Source organism: Trichechus manatus, unplaced genomic scaffold (genome assembly GCF_000243295.1).
Source record: "Trichechus manatus latirostris isolate Lorelei unplaced genomic scaffold, TriManLat1.0 scaffold00061, whole genome shotgun sequence".
Taxonomy (NCBI): domain Eukaryota; kingdom Metazoa; phylum Chordata; class Mammalia; order Sirenia; family Trichechidae; genus Trichechus; species Trichechus manatus.
Window position 1 is genome coordinate 8,989,003 of NW_004443997.1, and position 20,487 is coordinate 9,009,489.

General features: G+C 46.3%; 1 protein-coding gene across 1 annotated transcript in view; it reads right to left on the reverse strand.

Annotated features, from left to right (window-relative positions):
- Nucleotides 1-14,807: 14,807 nt before the first annotated feature.
- RNFT2 (ring finger protein, transmembrane 2) overlaps nucleotides 14,808-20,487 on the reverse strand; it is a 64,202-nt gene continuing 58,522 nt past the window's right edge. Inside the window, exon 10 of the mRNA XM_004379043.1 lies at nucleotides 14,808-14,942. Within this exon, the coding sequence (XP_004379100.1) occupies nucleotides 14,808-14,942 (135 nt within the window). The remainder of the gene's footprint in view (nucleotides 14,943-20,487) is intronic.

A 20,487-nucleotide genomic window follows, 5' to 3' on the forward strand; every position in this document is an offset into this window, starting at 1 on the left:
GTCCCCCAAAAGTATCTGTCAACTTGGCTAGGTCATGATTCCCAGTATTGTATGACTGTCTACCATTTTATCATCTGATGTGATTTCCCTATGTGTTGTAAATGGTATCACTATGATGTAATAAGATGGATTAGCGGCAGTTATATTGATGGGGTCTACAAGATTAGATAGTGTCTTAAGCCAATCTCTTTTGAGATATAAAAGAGAGAAGCAACAGAGAGACATAGGAACCCCATACCACCAAGAAAGCAGTGCCAGGAGCAGAGTGCATCCTTTGGACCTGAGGTTCCTGCGCTGAGATGCTTGCAGACCAAGGGAAGACTGATGACAAGGACCTTCCTCCAGAGCTAATGGAGAAAGCCTTCCCCTGGAGCTGATGCCCTGAATTTGGACTTGAATTTTGGACAGCAACCAACAACAATACTTATATGCAGAAACGTATGTGCGTGTATATCTATCTATCTATATATATGGAGCCCTGGTGGTGCAGTGGTTAAGAGCTACGGCTACTAACCAAAAGACTGGCAGTTTGAATCCACCAGCTGCTCCTTGGAAACCCTATGGGGCAGTTCTGCTCTGTCCTGTAGGGTCACTATGAGTTGCAATTGACTCGACAGCAATGGGTTTGGTTTTTTTTGGTATCTATATATATGAAACAAATATACATATATTAATTAAAGGAAAAACATCTGGGATCATGCTCTTTGGCCATTTTCTTTTTTCAGTTAAGAATCATAGCCATTGCTCTGGCTCAGCACATTTTAGATGTACCTTTTTCTAGAGTCCCTTAGTGGTGCAAACAGTTAACACGCTCGGCTGCTACCTGAAAGGTTAGTGGTTCAAACTCACCCAGAAACATCTTGGAAGAAAGGAATGACGATCTGCTTTCAAAAGGTCCCAGCTATTGAAAACCCTATGGAGTGACGTTCTACTCTGAAACACATGGGGTTGCTGTGAGTCAGAATCAACTTAACAGCAACGGGTTAGTGAATCATGAAATCAATTTAATGGGTCACAAGCAGCATTTAAATAGTAACTAAAATAGAATGAAAATAGATCTACCTCCTTCTAATATGGAGTCCCTGAGTGGTGCAAACGGTTAACGTGCTTGGCTGCTAACTGAAAGGTTGGAGGTTCAAGTCCACCAAGAGGGGCCCTTGGAAGAAAGGCCTGGCACTCTACTTCGGAAAAATTAGCCATTGCAAACCGTGTGGAGCACAGTTCTACTCTGACACACATGGGGTCACCATGAGTTGGGACTGACTTGGTAGCAACTGGTTACTAGTCTTTCTAATACGTGTGTAGCTTAGTATGTTAATCCAGGCCCCTATCGATGGACAGGTAAGTTGTTTCCAAATTGCTGCTACTACAAATACAGCTGGAGGGAGCACCCTCAAGCACATGTCCTTGCACATTTCTGTGACTATTTCTGCGTGCTAGATCCCTAGGGGCTATCCCCGGGTGGCGTACAGGATTAAGCGTTGGACTGCTAGCTGAAAGGTTAGCCATTTGAACCCACCCAGAGGTGCCTGGGAAGACAGGCCTGTCGATCGGCTTCCAAACGGTCACAGTACTGAAAACACTGTGCAGCAGTTCTAGTCTGCACACATGGAGTCACTATGAGTTGGAATCCACTCTATGGCAACTAACAACAACAGGTCCCTAACTTAGGGTGTCCAATTTCAGATCCCTTCAAAAGGCCCATCCCCTGACCATGGGATGGGGTGACGTGGTGTCTATGGCACGGGAAGCACACCTCTGTCGGTGCTGTGCAGAGGCGTGTTCCTGTTGTTGGTGTGTCACTGTGGACACCAACCCAGACATGTAAGTGGGTGCAGGAATTCATCTGGTTAGCCACCTGGGAAAATCCCTTAGAAAAACTCCCTGTAGGCTCAATGATTTACAGGCAGGAAAAATGAAAATCAGATAGGCTGGCTGCAGAGAATGCTCCTTAGAAGTGAGGATGGTGAGACTTGTCGCACATACTTTGGACATGTTGTCAGAAGGGACCAGTCCCTGGAGAAGGACATCATGCTTGGTAGAGGGTCAGTGAAAAAGAGAAGACCCCTTAACAAGATGGATTGACACAGTGGCTGGGCTTAAGCATAGCAACAATTGTGAGGATGGTGTACGACCGGGCAGTGCTTAGTTCTGTTGTACGTAGGGTCGTTATGAGTTGGAACCGACTCGACAGCATCTAACAACAACAAGAAGAAACAGCTCAAAAGCAGAAGGCTTGTAGTCATTAATTCAGATCCTCATGATAGTCAGCTAATGTAGATTGTGTGGTCCAGTGTTTATGACCCACCTCTTGGTGCTGTAGTGGTTAAGGGCTATGTCTGCCAACCAAAGGGTCGGCAGTTCGAATCCACCAGGTGCTCTTTGGAAACTATGGGGCAGTTCTATTCTGTCCTATAGGGTCACTGTGAGTCAGAATTGACTCGACAGCAACAGGATTGGGTTTTTGTTTGTTTGTTTGTTTCTTTCATGCAGCTGTATGTACTAGTTAGGGTTCAAGGAAGAGGCAGAGAGCACCCCCAAACTGAGTAATCGGAGGAGAGTTTAGTAAAGGTTTGAGCAGGTGTAGGCAGTGTGTAGGAAACAAGGGGTGATGCAGTACCCCAGGGTTGGCGATGGAAAGGAGCTGTTACTACCCTTAGCCTGAAGGGGCAAGGGGAGGGAACAGGATCTGGATCTTGGAAAGGGGGCTATAGCTTACCAGTGGGCCACCTGGCAGGAGCCATGGCCAACCTGTGACCCAGCAGGAAGCCAGAGACCAAGAGAGACTCTTGATAAGGTCAACATGTGGGGACACAGAGCATGGGAGTGGGAGAAGGAGAAGGTGGAGTTTGGGTCTGGAGGGGCAAATGGGCGATGATGTAGCACACCATTCCTTCTCTTCTTCCAGCTGGAAATAATAAGGTGATTTCTCTTCCTTCTACATCACTTGGTTTGTATTACACACACTCCAGTTATTATACTGCCTGCTTTAGAGCAGGTGTGGAATGTTTTTTATCTCCCCTGCTATCTCATAACCCCTGCTAATTTTCCACACTCGTCTCTCCCCAGGCCTCATCACTCTGTCTTTGCTTGAGCCTCAACAGGCTCCACTGGGGCTCTGACATAGTCATGCTGTTTCATTCCTCTCCCCTGGCTTTCTTCCCCCTCTCACCCTTCGCTCTATCCTCCTTCTCTTCTTCTTTCTTCTGATATAATTAATGTCCCATAAACTCCACCCTTTCAACATGTATCAGTCAGTGGTTTTTAGTATATTCACAGGGTTGTGCAACCACCACTACAGGCAATTTTGTGGTTGCTGTTGTGTGCCTTTGAGTCCATTCCGACTCATAGTGACCCTGTAGGACAGAGCAGACCTACCCAATAGGGTTTCCTAGGCTGTAATCTTTATGGGGAGCGGAGGGTGAGTCTTTTCTCCCTTAGAGTGAGCAGCTGGTGGGTTCCAACTGCCAACCTTTCGCTTAGCAGCAGAGCGCTTAACCATTGCCCTACCAGGGCTCCTTACAATCAATTTTAGAACATTTTTATCTCCCCAAAAGAAAACCTGTAACCATTAACAATCACTCCCCAATCCCCCCCACCCCGGCCCCAGCCCTAGGCAACCACTTAATCTAGTTTCTGTCTCTAAAGATTTGTTTATTGTGGGCATTTGTATCAAGGGAATCATGCAGTATGTGGCTTTCTGTGCCTGACTTTTCACTCAGCATAGTGCCTCCAACTTTCATCCATGTTATGGCATGTAGCAGGACTTCATTCCTTTTTATGGCCAAATAATATTCCATTGTATGGATGGACCACAGTGTATGTTCCCATTCATCAGTTGATGGACATGTGGGTTGCTTCCACTTCTAGGCTATTCCAAATAATGCTGCTGTGAACACTGGTGTACAAGTTTTTGTATGGACACCCGTTTTCATTTCTCTTGGGTATGTGCTGTTTCTTCTGCTCTGCCTGGAGGGCCTCATCTTCTCATCCTGGCTGATTCCCTGGTATCCATCCACACTCAGCAGGGGTCTTCTTTCTCCAAGGACTCCCCCCTCCCACGAGCCCACCCATGAGCACCCAGATTCATGTTTGTCACACAAGACTGTCATTATCGATTTCTTTCCGTCTCCTTTTGTTGGCCTCTGACCCCTCAAGGGCAAGATCACTGGATCTGCAGCACCTGGAATGGTGCTTGGCATGTTTGGGAATAAATGAATGACTGACTGAATGAATGAGAGTAGAGGCTGTCTTACAACTCTGCCTTGAGAAGGGATCTATGACATGAATAGATGAAGGTCCTGTTCCTAATTTGGAGGAGCAATAAGGTAGTATGGCTGTATTCTTGTTTTTAGTCACACAAGATGATTATGTAAAGATCTAGGTCTGAAAACGGAGCAGGGTGCTGTGTGTGTGCAAATGTAAATTTAGCGAGGTTGCTACATGGACAGAACTTCTGTGGGAAGCCCTAAAACTAGCTCTTGGGGACCTTTCTTCCAAAATCAGAGCTCGGTATCTAGCTGCTGTCCCCCATCCCCCATCTACCGCGACATACAACATACGGAGGCTGGCTGTGCAGAGCCCTCTGCGCTGACGTCATCCCCATCAGCTGTCTGCATGCGACTACTGACCGAAATCTAAATCTTTCTCTCTGCAGGTTGGTGAAAACCCTGTGTCCTTGGAGAAAGCTGGTTCCCGTTTTTCTGAGGGGAGCCCAGAGCTTGAGAGGCCTTGGTTGGCACTTCGAGAAGGAAGTGGAGAATAAAAACAGTGCCTGGAGCAATAGTAGAAATGCGGAACAGGACTGGGGAAGCCCTTCGGCTATCCGGCTGCGGAAACAGACACCCTGATGCTGTTTACATACAGCTCTATATATTTAAAAAAGAAAAAGAAAAGAAAAGAAAATATGAATATTACTAATCAGTGCATGCCTTGTCGAGGACGTGGTCCCCTCCCTTTTCTGCACCTTGCGATGTGAACTGTGATTCTCTTTCATGTCTCGGGCACCAGAAGAGAGATGCCTGCCTAGAGAATTTGCAAAGACTGGTGGGAATTAGCCTCACAGTCAAGCAATTGCCTGGGGGATAGATGCTGATGGAGGAGGAGGGGAAGTTGCAAAAGGCAAGAAGATAAAAAAGACGTTGAGGTGGACTTGGGGCCAATTTTCTAAGGGCAGTCTGGGATACCTCCATCTCTAAAAATCTTGACAAGTCTAATCTATGTATACATACCTAGATAGATGGATCCCACTATCACAGCAAGAGAAATGGGATTTTTTTTTTCCCTACTGATTTTGTGTCTCTGGTGCTTCACTTAAATTTTGCCGGTGCTACATGTGTTTTTGCTGGTGCTGCCACGTTATTTTGTTGATAGACCTGTAAGGCCAGAGGACAAGAGATTTCTATTTTGCTGTTTAGGATTCTTTATTTAAAGGGACGAGTCGCAGAAGTGCCACTTGATTGTCTCTTCTCTTTACATGGGGATGGAGCCAGAAGTGTTTTGAGTAAACCTTGGGGTCTGGGAGGGAGGAGAGAGGGGATGGCATTGAGCGACTCCATGATTTCCACTGATATGGAAAGCTGACCTCACAGGTGACTCGTGTGTCTTCTCTCCACCCCTACAAAAGTATCCTGGGAGTTTAGCCCATGGCCTCCCCCACTCCTCAAGGGGATTTCAGAGTTTAGGTTTTATGGATTAAAGAGCCAAGAAATGGCTACCTTGTGGTCAAGGGTGATTTATAACCAAGGGATGTTGGGGGGGGGAGCGGGTCATTCAAATGAAATGCACCAGCATCTCAATGACTGACAGATGGTCTGCTTTTTCCAGGAGAAGCTACTATTTTCAGAAGTTTCTAGAAGGGCTTAAAAAAAAAAAAAAGATGTGTGCTGGACTGAGACTTGGCTGCAAAGACTCTTCAGGGAGCAGTAACTATTTTTTGCTTTCATTTTTAAAAATCCCACAAAAACAGGTATTATTTCTCTGAACAAGGTGTCATGCACTTCCATTTTCAAAGTGGAAATGGCGAGGTGTCAGGCTGCAGATTGAGATGGAGTCATTCCACAAAGCTGGCTTTGCAGTCACCACCCAGTATGTATGGGGGGGGGGAGGGGGGGGAGGAGGTCCCGTGGGCTGGTTGGCAGAAAGCCCTCCAGTCCTAAGAAGTCAGCAGAAGGATCCGGAGTTGTTAAGGTCCATGGGGCTAAAAGGTAATGCCCCCCACCGCCCCCCATAGCCTTTGATGCAAATAACCAGATCCTTTAGAATACACCACATCCCTCATGCTGCGGCAAGCTGGGAGCATGGTTTCTTTTCTTGCTTTCTTTTTTATTAATCCATGCCTTATATTTCCCTAAATAACATTTGAAAGAAAAATGCAACCCAGAACTGCTGAAGGTGAGGGAAGTCCCCTCAGACAGCTTTGAACTCAGCAAAGCAAAAAGGAAAGCTTGTTTATGGACAACTTGTTTCTCAGCCTAGCTCAAGCCCTCCCCCAGCTGATGTGTGCAGGGCACAGGCATGTAGGCAGGGCAGCAAGAGCAGCTGGTGAGCTCCCCACCAAGGCACGGACTTAAAGAAAGCAAATTAAGTAGAATGGTATGAGCCACAGTCTCTGCTTGTATTTAGGCACCTGTTTAGCCTTAGATTAGATCTTTCCAGCTCACCCCATTTTCCGGGGAGGGGGTTGGCATCTCTACTGTTATATTTGATCACAGTTCTCTGCTTCTAGAAGCCTGTACCTTCAAGACCACAATGGGGACATACTTGGCCACCTAGACACAGGAGAAGGGTGAAAGCTCAGAGAAACCCTTTTTGGACCCTGAGTTGCCTACTACCTTAACACATTTCCCCTGAAGGATCCAAACTCCCGAATGGTGGGGTTGGCGTTTTGGGCGGTTTTGATTTCAATGAAGCCAAATTGCTGAGAGAACTGGGCACCCACGACCTCCTGATGAAGCTTTACAGCCAAGTTGCTTGTACATAATTCTCATGTATTATTAGAAACCGTGTATTTATCTAATCCCTGCCTTTTCTTGCACATCATTCGAGTGCACTTCTTGATTGCCCCGATTTTTGACAAGGGGTTGTTTTTAATGGTTGTTTTTATATGAGATTTGACTTCTTGAGGGACATTTGTATTAGGAAATTGAAGCATGAGATATATACACATATATATGTGTATATATATATATGTGTATATATGGTCCCCACCATCTCTCCTGTTGCATTACTTGGATTGCATGAGATAGTGGGGTGGTTTTTTTTGTTTTTCTTTTTACTATTTCCACAGTGTGCAAAGTGCTGGCATCATCCCTCCCTCTCTCTCTCCTTTTTCTCCAGCTGCCAAGGAGTCATTGATTTTGATTAGCTTCACTGTAGAGCGTCTGTGAAGAGAGAGAGAGGGAAAGAGGGAGGCTTTGAAATAAATTTTAAAAAAGACCTCATCGGGTTTCAGCAGACGGGGTGTGTGTGTGTGTGTGTGTGTGTGTGTGTGTGTGTGTCCACGCAAAGCAGAGGGAGGCCTCTGAGATCATCGTTTAGGTAGCTCACTGCATAATGAGGTGGGGGCAGACAGAAGGGCCTCCTCACTGCTGATGGGGCTGCTTGCTCGCAGAGGTGGGGGTGGAGGAAGCTGTAGAGTCTGGGGCCTCCTGGGACTCCAACATCCCAGATGAGATCCATTCCCTTCTAGGAAGCTTCTCCCACCCCAAACACCACAAGCAAATAAGATCTCCTTCCTCCCTTTCAAGTGTGGGCTTCTATTTCATCTTCCCTTTGGCACAGGTGTAGCGTGAGTAACATGCCTCTTAAACCAGTTGCTGTGGAGCTGATTAGACTCACGGTGACCCTATGTACGCCCCATAGGGTTTCCAATGGAAGTAGATCGGCAGGCCTTTCTTCTGAGGTGTCTCTGAGTGGACTCGAACCTCCAACCTTTCGGTTAGTAACCGAGAGCAGTTAACTGCACCACCCAGGGACTCTAACATGTCTCTTTAGGGAAGCCTGCTAGCCCCACTGGCTGCTGTCCATGCTGAGTCATGAGTCTTCTTGGGCACAATTTGTGTCCCCCCCACCCCCCGGCCTTGCTTCCTTGGGATGCTGGTGACTTCTTTTCCACTTCTTCCAATGGTCACTTCTTTTTCTCTCTTCTATTTTGATGAAAAACTAGTGATTTAAAAATACTGTCACAGAACAATGGAGCTGTGATTCCTGTTTCACAATTTATGTAGCTGATCTAACTCTATTATGTTTCAGACAGCTAAAAACCATCATTCCCCCTCAAGCGGAAATTAGGGGATCCCTCCCCCAATCCTACACAAGGATCTTTTGGGGATACTGCCTCATCCCTGTGGACTTTTTGAGGGTCCATCTGGTATTAGAAGCTGCAGTGACTATCACATAAGTTTTGTTCCTTTGTGTTGATACCAATTCCTTTTCTGGATGTTCCCTTGAGTCATCCTGGGCCAGTCAGAGGATCAGAAGTGGGAGGGTTGGGGGAGCAGGCTAGACACCCTGGCCTTGACCCGTGGGAGCTGATGGAGGAAGGAAATTGATGTCAAAGTCCTTTCAAAGCTGAAACAGACATTTTTATTTTTAAAAATTTCATTCACTCATTCAACATTTATTGAGCACTGACAATGTGCCAAGTTGTAGACACCGTCTTGGAAGAGACTCACTTATTGATTGTGGAGGAGCAGTCCTGCTTGGAACCAGTTGATACTAGATGCCCCTTTCCAGCCTGGTTCACGATTTTTCACAGATTTCTTGGGTCACCACTGTAACCCCACACCTGGTTGGCAGGTTGTTATGTGGTGTTTACCGAGAGCCACGCTGTTCATCTAAAGGTTGTTAAAAAGCCTGTGCTCTCAGCTCATTCCCAGCATGAAAAGCCTGGCTTTTGCTGCTTTCCATAACCATAAAAGCTACTGCCCACTGAGTGCTCACCATTCCCGAGCACTGTGCTGAGTGCTTCATGTGGAGTCTCCTCAGTTCTTCCTCCTGTCAACTCTAATGATTCCCCTTTTATAGTTTAGGAAATTGAGGCTCAGAGAGGTTAAGCAACTTGGCCTAAGGCCACAAAAATAGTTAAGTGGTTGACTCAGATTTGGACTTAATCTGTGTACTCCCCAAGGCCATGAGTGGACTGCTATGCTACATGGGATCCCCCTGTGATGTCCTTCCATGGAGTTGTTAATTCAAAGGGAAGTGCACAGCAGGGAGCCTGACTTAGGTCTGCTGTAAAGTGTCACTTTTGGGGATAGTTGGGGGCAGGTTGGATTGTTTAGCTTGGGATTTTATATATTCATTCCCTACTCTTCCTATTCCTGGTTTCTATAAGGTCCCTGGGAGAAGCATCTAATTTGCAAACAGGGCCCGTTCCACTTTTCTCCTAGGACGTGGAACGCTTTTACTTCCTCCTTGCCCCTCTCCCCCCCTGAACCCCCAAGTTGCTTCCCAAGGTCTTTTGCACTGTAAGTGTTGAGGAGCCCGTGTGTGTGGTAGGGATGGCTGTGGGGGTATCTGGAACCTCAGTGAGGCCCCTCACCCAGCCAGAGAGGCAATAAGCTTGGGTAAATTCCGTTCTGGTTTCTGATGTTGTTGGTTCATTCATCTTTTGTAAGAGGAATTTCATACCTTGGAGACACTTTGTACATATTTGTAATGTCTTTATTAAAAAATTGGTTGTGCACTTGTAGCCAACAGTCTTTGTGTTTTCATTTCCTTTTGGGAGGTTGATCCCCAAAGACTATGGGAGTACCTGGCTTCAAAGGAGGGAGAGAGAATCCCAGTCCCCATATCCTGCACACCCCAATCTTCCTGGGGGACAGAAGGCCACACACTCACCTCCGTTCTCTGTCCTATTCCTGAGAACCCCCCAAGAGAAAGGTTACCCTAAACAATACCCTTGGTTTGGGCAACAGGGTTTGGGGAACTTACCCAGCGGTACAAGGCCAGTAGACAAAACTATAATGTATGGCATCATGTGATATGTTCATAAGCCTACAGATTGATTCTCCAGCTATGGGCAAATAGGCCACTCTGGGTCAGTTACTTTTCACCTGCATTTATCTGGTCTGAGATGTACCAAGAGACCAGGTTCTAGTATTATCCTAAGAATGGTGGGTGGAGGCCAGGTTGTTTTTCTCGATGATCGATCCCCTCCTTTCCTTTGGAGACCCTTCCTCACTCTCAGTCCACGTGATTTAGAAGGGCTAATTCCATCCTTGCCACCTACTTCTATCCCCATTTCCAAGCTCGACACCTGATCCAGGCCTGGCCAAAGCTCTGTATCCCACAGACCATAGTAATTGTTTTGGGGACAAACTCATGAGAGTCAGGCTCAGGTCTCTTGTGGGAGTTCTGGGGAAGCTGTATCTCTGTTTGCTGGGATTGTTAAGCTGGTAGAATATGAGCATACAGCTGCTGGAAGCCATCTTACATGGGATGCAGCTGCCGAAAAATAGACCATCTCAGAGGAAAACAGCGTCAAGACATGCTTCTAATGTCATCACTGGAGCCTCTGGATCCAGCTGTGCCTGCCATACCATTACATGAGCCAAATAAAATCCTTTTATTTAGGCCAGTTTGAGTTGATTTTCTAACACTTGCAGCCAAAAGGTTCTGGCTGATGATACTTTTCATGGCTGGCCTCATAATGTTGCCCTGAGGGGAAGGAATTGTCACCTAATGCTGTTAATTTACATTTAAGTGTCCATCATAATCTGGCAGCACTTCTTGAACCAGTCTCTACAGTCTGGGTCCATACAACCTATAGTTGACCACTTAGTGGGCACTCTGGGTGCCCCACCGAGATCCCTTCTGATCCCTTTCATCAGTTCTGTGTTCCCATCCCACAGCTTTGTGAGTTCTGCTGTCACCTGTGATCTTCAGAGACTTGCCCTTGGGCACTGGGGCCTCCTCAGTGGAGAGTCTGAAGTGCTTGCAAGATCCCCCCATCAACTCACAGCCAAGGACTGACTAGCTCTCCCTGGGGAGGGACAAACTCTGAGGTGCAATTTCTGCTCCAGAGCTCCCCATGGGATCAGGCTGAGGCTGGGATTTACCTTGAAGTTACACTCTTGACTGGCTTCTTCTCCTTCTCTGCCCTGTTTCATTCCTTTATGGATGGTTTCTACTGGGATGGGAACACTTAATAAACCACGTGCACCTCAGTCGGGTCTGCTTGGAGGATAACCCCATTGAACTAGGGCTTCAAACTAGTTCTTCCCAGTTCAGTCATGGAAGAGTAAGCAAAACCGGAACAGATCCAAAATTTGTAAAATCTAGGTGAACCAGAACGATAATGGAACGGGAAAAATCATAAGTTGAAGCCCTGATAGAAACCTAATCTCCTCTTAGAAAACAAAGGCAGCATACATGTTGCATAGCAACCAAATCTCTTGCCACTGGATTTTGAGCAGTGCAGGAAACAGCGGTGACCTGCTCAGAGATGGTGGCTGACTGAGCCACTGTAAATGTGTGTCATTCTCCACAGTGTTGGCAATAATCCAATCTCATGCATCAGGCTCCTGAAAGGGCTCACTATGCCTCTTCCAAATCTCCCATTGCAGGGCTTTGACCCGTAATTTTTCCCATTCCAGTTATTGTTCTGGATCACTGAAATTGTAACAATTTGTTTTTGCTTCATCAGCCATGACTGAACCGGTTTGAACTGGCTTGTAGTCCTGTATTGAACAACCATGTACTTCTCATTTGTTCTGAAACAGTTCCACTTGGCTTCAAGAGGGGAAAGGCGAATCAAGGCCACAAACACAGGTTACACTGAAGGGTGTTATTTATCAGCAGATGGGAACTTAAGACATTAAAAACACCACAGGCAGCTCTGTTTGGCTGAGAGCACAAGTACTAGAAGATTCCAGGAATCACCTCACATTCCCTCTTTCCAATCCCGAGTCTTAGCAGTCTGAATGTCTCCCCAGTGTTTAGCACGCTCTCCTTTTTTGGAAGTGATGAATATGTTACACCCAGGTCCAAATCGTGCCTTTGTATTCTATCACGTTTATTATTCTCAAGCTCTTTTACATTTGTGGAACTTGAGTCAGTGAATCATAAAATATTAAGAGTAGGATACTCTGAACTTGATACTTGATTAATCCTTCTTATAGGAAATGAGTCGCAGAGCCAAGATGGACAAAGGAGAGTGGCATTGTTCTTGATTTACAACAGTGACTCCGGGCTGCCGTTGAGCTAGCATGGGGGAATCCACACAGCCCCATTTTCTTCTTTGATGCTTGCAAAACGGCATTCTCCACTTTTTCTCCCTCGGGCAGAAGTTAAATCCTCCCATCCACAAGGAAACCTCCAGACAGGGCTTTCCCCCAGAGGGTTCAGAATGAATAAATAAAATCCTAAACTAAACCATCCCACCCGTCCCCGAGTGCCCCCCACATATGATGCTCTTTACAGCGTCAGAGCCATGCTCGTTATTTGTGGAATGTTCGAGAAAACCATTAGCGTATTCACTGGTAAGCTACATTGTTATCCAGCAGATAATGTACTAGATTTTGTCACCAGGGAGATGGCTATAGGGAGGTGAAGTGACTTCCCAAAGTCATGCAGAGTTTGGAATCAGAGGTCCCAGGTCTGACTCCCAACACGCTGCTTTGTCTGCTCCATCCCAAGGGCCACTTTGCTAAGTCTTCTCCAGCTCTAATTTATCGTGATTCCTTGGTGGCATCTGCAGGCAGGGAGATCTTTCTGACAAAAACCAGTTATAAAAACTCCTGTTGCTTCCCTTCAGTTCCTCAAGGCAGAGAGAGCAGAGCCGCCGCACCCATTCAGCCCCGTTTCCCTTGCCTTCCCCTTCCTACTTGATTATCTGGGCAAGTGGGATTGTAACATCACAGCCATTTCCATAGTAACAGGGCTTGAAAGATGCCATGCTGCCCTGGAAGAGATGTCTTGCTGGGTACCGGGAAAGAGCCAGGGTTGTCAAGCAAAGGAAAAAGTGCTGGCTTGGTGGCACCCGGGAGCAAATGCCCTGAATCTAGTAGGGTGGGGGGCATGTTAAAACAGGCTCAGGACGAGAGGGCAGCGAAGCGTCCACCATTTCTCCTGGGGCGTGCATGCTAATCTGCTTACTAGCAGCACAGATTGCTTTCTCGGTAACGCCGCCGGCACCAGCCCGTTGTGCTGAGGTTGACAAGGAGACCATAGAGCTGGGAGAGGGGTAGGGTAGGCCAAGACTCCAGTGGCTTCTATGTGGTCACCTGTTCCATTGCATCCCAGATTTCAACGTAGGGTGGTGGGGGGAGGGGGTTCACAGATGGAGAAGGAGTTCTGTTATAGGCATCACAGAAACACTGATTGGTACCGTGCTCTTTGCCATCACTGTGGCTTGTAGAAAAATGCATAACATGGATCATCCCTTTGCTCTGAAGGCTACTGGGAGAGAAAACAATGTCCACGGGAGTGGCTGACAGGCCTGAGACTTAAGTGAGGGAGAGGGCAAGAATAGAAGGGGGAGGAGAGAAATAAAGATGGGAGTGGCCCCCCGAAACTATGGCCCCTGTAGACTCTGCTAACTCAGAACTGAAACCATTCCTGAAGCCCGCTTTTCAGACAAAGATTAGACAGGCCTATAAAACAAAAAATAACACACGTGAGGAATGTGCTTCTTAGTTCAATCAAATATACGAGATCAAATGGGCAACTGCTGTCCAAGAGCAAGACGAGAAAGCAGGAAGGGACAGGAACTGGATGGACACAGGGAACCTGGGGTGGAAAGCGGGAGCATGCTGTCACATTGTGGGGATTGCAACCAACGTCACAAAACAATATGTGTATAAATTTTTGAATGAGAAATTAACTTGAGCTGTAAACTTTCACCCAAAGCACACACACACAAAAAAGATGGGCGTGGGGACGGAGTAGTACTCATACCTGGGCTAAGCCTGCCTTTTCTTCCTAGTCACACGTGACTGAGCATCCCATCCAGAATCCAGAAAAATAGTAATTTTTAGGACCCAGTCTCTCTGTGGATCCGACTACAACTAGATTGTAGGAGCTAATGTTCACCGTTAACATTCGCTATGCAGTGCAACGCTAACATGCTACACACCTGGACCACTGATCCTGAACCAGAGATAGGCATCAAAATCACCTGTTGTGATTTTTTAAATCACCTTTGCTGGGCCCTGCACCTGGAGTATCTGAGCAGATGGTCCAGCACAGTGGGTGACAAAGCAGACTCTGAGGCCAGGCAGGCCTGTGCTGGAAACTTGGCCCGCCGTTGCTAGCTGGGTGACCTTGGGGAAAAACCACACCAAACTCTGTGCCTCAGTTTCCTCTTCTGCAAAATGGAGAAACAACAGTACCTCCATCATAGAGCAGTTGTGAATATTAACCTAAGGAGTCCCAAGCAGGATGCCGGATACTGTGCTTGGCACGCGCTAAGTGGTTGGTACATTAAATCATTAAAGGTATCAGGTGGAGCCCAGCATATGTATACTGAAGATGCTTCACAGTGATTCTAATCCGTGGTCCTGGGCCATTTTGGTGAGAGGCAGGGATCTTCAGGCCCCTCCCCAGTTTGCAGCATTAGGTACTAGGTCACCACAAGTTAAAATAACCAAGAAGTGGAACTTGATGTATTAGCAGTTCCTTTTCAACTGACTTACAGTGGGGCTGAGGGACCTACCTACCTGGGTGGAGACCAAGTCAGAGTTAGGAGAACTTCCCCATTTATAGGCGAAGGGTGCACTGCTCACACTATCCCACAGAACGAGAGAAGAAGGTGAAGTGGGGGCAGCTGGGGGCCTGGCTCTTCACTTCCTCGGTTTCCGGCCCTAATACACCTGGAAGTGTGCAGACGTGGCCCCGTCCTTCCAGCATCGCAGGGTGTCCACGGCAACAGAGCGGCAGAGCGGGCAGGTGTGCTCGCGGTCCAGCCAGAGGCACAGGCACTCCTCGCAAAAAACGTGCTGCAGGGACAGCAATCGGCATGACCAGCGACTAGTTACAGAGTGTCGACTGCCTGTCTGCCATGGCTCTAGGAGCTGGGGACAAAGCGGCGAACAAAACAGACAAGCCCTGCCCTCAGGCTTGCATTCTCGTAGAGGAGAAAATCGACAAAATAAATCACTAAAATATAGAGAATGTTTGTGGTAAGCGCTAAGCTGAAAAAGGAGGGGAGGGCTGGAGACAGAGTGCTTGCGAGGGTTGTGATTTTAAACAGGGTGGCCTGGGAAGACTTCACTGAGATTAGTGACATTTGGGTAAAACTTAAAAGAGGGTGAAGAGTGACCCTGATGACATCTGGGGGAAGAGCATTTCTGGTAGCGGGAACAGCATGTGCAAAGGTCCTGGGGCAGGAGCATGCCCAGTTGCTGGAGGAACTGTAAGGAGAAGAGTATGGCTGAGCTGGGGGAGAGGGAAATAGAGGAGATGAGGTCAGAGAGGTGCTGGGGAGGCAGACAGTGCAGGGCCTTGTAGGCCACTGGAGGACTTTGGCTTTTATTCTGAGAGAGGTAGGGAGCCACGGCAGGGCTTTGAGCAAAGGAGGGACCTGATCTGATTAGTGTTTTAAAAGGATTCCTTTGGCTGCTGGGTTGAGTAGAAGGCAGGGGGACCAGAAAGACCAATGGTGAACAAGGCCACCAGGCTCTACCACTTTCTGATCCTATAAACTTAGGCAAGTGACTTAAACTTCCTGAGCCCCAGTTTTCTCATCTGCAAAATGGGGATAATAATAGTAACTCCCTCATAGAAGGATTAACTAACATACGAAAACTACTTTGACATGACAACCAAATGCAGTACATGATTTTTGATTAGATTCCGGACGGGGTTGGGGGGAACCTAGCTATAAAGGACATTTTAAAGACATCTGGAGAAATCTGAATGTGAACTATATACTAGATAATATTATATCAATTTTCCTGGCTGTGAAAGTGGAATTGTGGTTTTGAGGGAGAATGTCCTTTTTCTGGGAGATGCATACTGAAGAATCACTATGTCTGCAATTTACTCTGAACTGGTTTAGGGAAAAAAAATTATATCAAGAAAAGGCAAATGTGGTAAAATGTTAACGATTAGCAAATCTAGGTGAGGGACAGAAGGATGTTCATTCTACTTCCCTTCAACTTTCCTGTAGGTTTGAAATTATTCAAAGTAAAAGGTTTGGGGGAAATAGTAATATAAAAATCTAAGCAAAATAAAGTAAAAAAACAAAAAATAAGTCACTTAGAATAATTTCTGGCAAACAGTAAGTTCTCTATAAATATTAGCTTTTATTATCATTATCCTATATTAATGATATCATTTATTATCTGTTTGGCATGTTTTACAATTATTATCATCTGTTTCTCGAGGCCAGACTATAAGTTCCTCATAAACCCTTTCCTAGCATGGCATTCAGTAGGTGCTCAATGGTAGACAGTGCTCTACAAGACAGCTCCATGGTGCTATGGGGGTGTGTAACAGGAGGGCCAGACTGATCTGGGTGTGGTCAAGGAAGGCTTCCTGGAGGCGGGGACACTTGATTTGATGTCTGAAGGATGTGCAGGAGTTAAGTGGGCAAAAAGAGGGATAGGGAGAGAGCATTACAGGCTGAGAAACAGCTTATGTGACGCTCCTGAATCCTGCCAACACCCATATGACTGAGCTCTGAAGCAGATCCTTCCTCAGTCTAGCCTTCAGATGAGACCCCAGCTGTGGCCAACACTTTAACTATAGCCTGTGCGAGACCCTAAAACAGAGGACACAGCTAAGCCTTGCCCAGACTCCTGACCCACTGAACCTGTAAGATCATAAATGTGTGTTGCTTTAAGTCACTGAGTTTTAGGGTAACTTGTTATGCAGCGATAGATAACTGATATACAAGAAATGTATGAAAGCAGGAACTCTTGTCCATCTGACCTAGAAGACCATGACTATGTATAGTGGTCACACATAGAAAATGTGGGAAGGGATGTCTGAGGTACTTTGAAGATTGTGAAACATGACATTATTGAAAATGTGGCTACGGCATGTTGCTATGATGCTAAACAGGTTTCAGTGGCGCTTCCAGACTAAGACTAGGAAGAAAGCCTTGGCGATCTAGTTCCAATGAAAACCCTACGGATTACACTGGTCTGATCCACAACTGATCGTGGGGATGGCGCAGGATCAGGCAGTGTTTTGTTCCATTGTGCATGGGGTTGCCATGAGTTGGGGGCCGACTCAATGGCAGCTAACAACCAGACAGGGAAAACACACACATACACCCCTAACCACAGATCTTTAATTACACAAACCAGGTCAGCTATGTCCAGATCTTTGAACTAAACACTAATACTGAATATTGATATAGTACACTGTGCTTTTCAAAACCCACACATAACTATGCATATCATTTGATTGTATTACCATGCAGGCTTTCCAGGACAAGTGTTTTCACTCTTGGGTGACAGAGGACATGGAGGGTCCCAGAAGGGAAATATGCTGCTCAGGATTACGAAGTCAGTGCTTGGGATACTGTGGGACACTGTAGGTGCTCAATCAATAGCTGAGGCATGAAAGGATGGATGGATGAATGATGGACGTAGGAGCTGGAAGCAGGTGCAAAGAGCTCCAATCCCAGCTCAGCCATTCCTTCCTTCCTGGGAGGCAGTGTGTTGTGCACAGGCTCAGGTGGACAAGGCACTCTCAGGAATGCCCAGAAAAAGCACCTGCATCTTTTAACGCAGCCTTTAAAACGTCTCAAAGCAAGAGGCTAAGCCTAGTGGAAAAGACACGGCCTCTGGATCTGGGTTCGAATCCTGACTCTGCTACTGAGGAGCAGTGGGACCTTGGGCAAGTCCCTTTACCTTTTTGAGTCCAAGTTTCCTTCTCAGTAAAATAGGACTAATATTTCCTTCACGAGATAGCTGTGAGGATGGAAACAGATAAGGCCTATAAAGGCATCAAGTGTGGGCAAAATGAACGCACAATCAGTAGGAGTCGCCATTCTCTTGCCCTCTTTCCTTTACATCATAAAACACGCCAAAACCAACAAATTCACAGTGACCAAGAACTGCAGGCAGTTTGTTTTCTAAAAGCACTCTTACTCTTCTCTTTAGCAAAGGAGTCCTTCAAATGAACCAAGCTGCTGACTTCATTTTCCAAATGCCCTTCCCCTGGCCCCTGTAGCCTGGGCAGGAGGCATGCTGTAAATACTTGGGGAATGACTAACTGGGCAAGAGTGCTTTGTCGGAGCCAAGAGTTCTAACCTCTGGGTATGCTCAGTGTCTGCCTGACTAGCTTCAACAGACAAGCTGCTTCCCAGGCCTGGCTCTGGGCAGGGGAGAAGTGGGAGTTAAATACCGAGCTTAATTTGATAACTCTTTGAAGGGGAGACACGATGTTCCATTGGCCTAGTGGGTTCTTCTCTATCCACTCCTTGGTCTATCCGTCTATCCATCCACTCATCCATTTATCCATCCATCACCCAACCATTCACCCATCTACCCTCCTATTCACCCATCTAGCTGTCCATCCATTTGCCCATCCACCCAGTCACTTATCTACTTATGTCTCTATCCACCCACCCTTGCACTCACCCACTAATTCCTCCATCCTGCCACCATCCCTATCTATCCATCCATCCCATCCCATCCCATCCCATTCATATCTGTCCATCCATCTATCCATCCTACCCCATCCATCCAATATTTACTGAGCCATATTGTAGCTCTGCTGCTAAACAAGGCAGACATGGTCTCCACTCTCAAGTTGCTTATAATTTGGCAGTGGGGAGACAGACCTGATGCAGCCATTTACACAATTAACCATGTTATGAAGGAAATGTACAGAGATTTATGAAATCACATAGCTGGGAGCACTGACCAGTGTGAAGAGGCGGCACCAGGGAAGGCTTCTTTGAGGAAGCAACATTTAAGCTGAGGCATTTACTCATTTGTTCATTCATTCATTCAATGCATTCATTAGGTCCTTTTACCTGTAAAGTCATCTCTGCCATGCCAGCTCCAGCTCACAGCCCATCTCTTCCCCATGACATAGAAAGACTAGGGGGTGTGCTTGTGCTTGGCCTGGACATGTCTGTGGTCCTAAGCCACCACTGGGCATGGTCATTGCTCCCAGATCTGGGATAATGGTGACTCTTGTCTGGCTCCTCCCAAGAATTCTATCAGATTTGTGTAGATGTAATGGTACCAGGAGAAGAATGGAAGGGAGACAGACTGAGGCTTGCTGAGATTGCCAGGAAGGAAAAAAAGAAAGACTCTGACCTTGGCATCATGCTCAAATAATCATTGCTACTGAAAAGGAAATACAGATGGCTGAAGCATATGAAAAGATGCTCAACCTCACTCATAATTAGAGAAATGCAAATTAAAGACGCACAGAGATAGTGTTTCTCACCTGTCAGAATGGCAAGGCTCAAAAAAAAAAAAAAAAAGCTTGACAACGCAGTGCTGGTAAGGGCGGGGAGCAAGAGGCCTTGTCACACTCCGCTCTGGGAGCGTAAACTAATACACTCTTTATGGAGGGCAATTTAGCAATATCTGTCAAAACCATACACCCTCTGACCTAGTAATTCCACCTCTAGGAATTTATCCTACCAAGAGGTGGCATACACGTGAAATGTAGTGCGTGACAATAAACCAAAAAACCCAAACCCGTTGCCATCGAGTCAATTCTGACTCATAACAACCCTGTGGGACACAGGAGAACTGCCCCATAGGGTTTCCAAGGCTGTAAATCTTTACAGAAGCAGCCTGCCACTTCCTTCTCCCATGGAGTGACTGGTGGGTTTGAACTGCTGACTTTTTGGTTAGCAGCCGAACTCTTAACCACTGCACCACCAGGGCTCCTCGGCTATTGTAAACATTCTTTTTAATAAACTTTTTATTTTGGAATAATTTTAGACTTACAGAAAAGTTGCAAAGAGAGCACAGGAGTCTCTGGGTACCTCCCACCCAGTTTCAGTCTCCCCTAATGCTATCAGGTCACATGGCCGTGGTACAATTGTTACAAATAAAAAATCCACAGTGGTACCTTAGTACTGACTGAACTCCAGACTTTATTGGATTTTATCCATTTTTCCACCAATGTCTTTTTCTGTTCCAGGATCCAATCCAGATCCCACAATGCAATGAGCTGTCATGTCTCCTTAGTCTTTTTAACTTTTGAATCATGCAAATATATGATTGATTTAAATATAAATAAAATTAAAACTGACAGTTGCTGTGGAGCTGACTTCGACTCATGGCGACCCCACGTGTGTCAGAGTAGAACTATGCTCCATAGGGTTTTCAATTGCTGTTTTTTGGAAGTAGATCACCAGGCCTTTCTTCTGAGACACCTCTGGGTAGACCTGAACCTCCAACCTTTTGGTTCACAGCAGTGTGTTAACTGTTTGCCCCACCGAGGGACTCCAAAAAATTAAAATTTTTTAAAAATTAAAAATAATCCCCTAAAACTCCAAAACAGCAATCACAAATTTTTTTTTTTCCAAATGCACAAAAAGGATCTCTGGGAAGATATGGT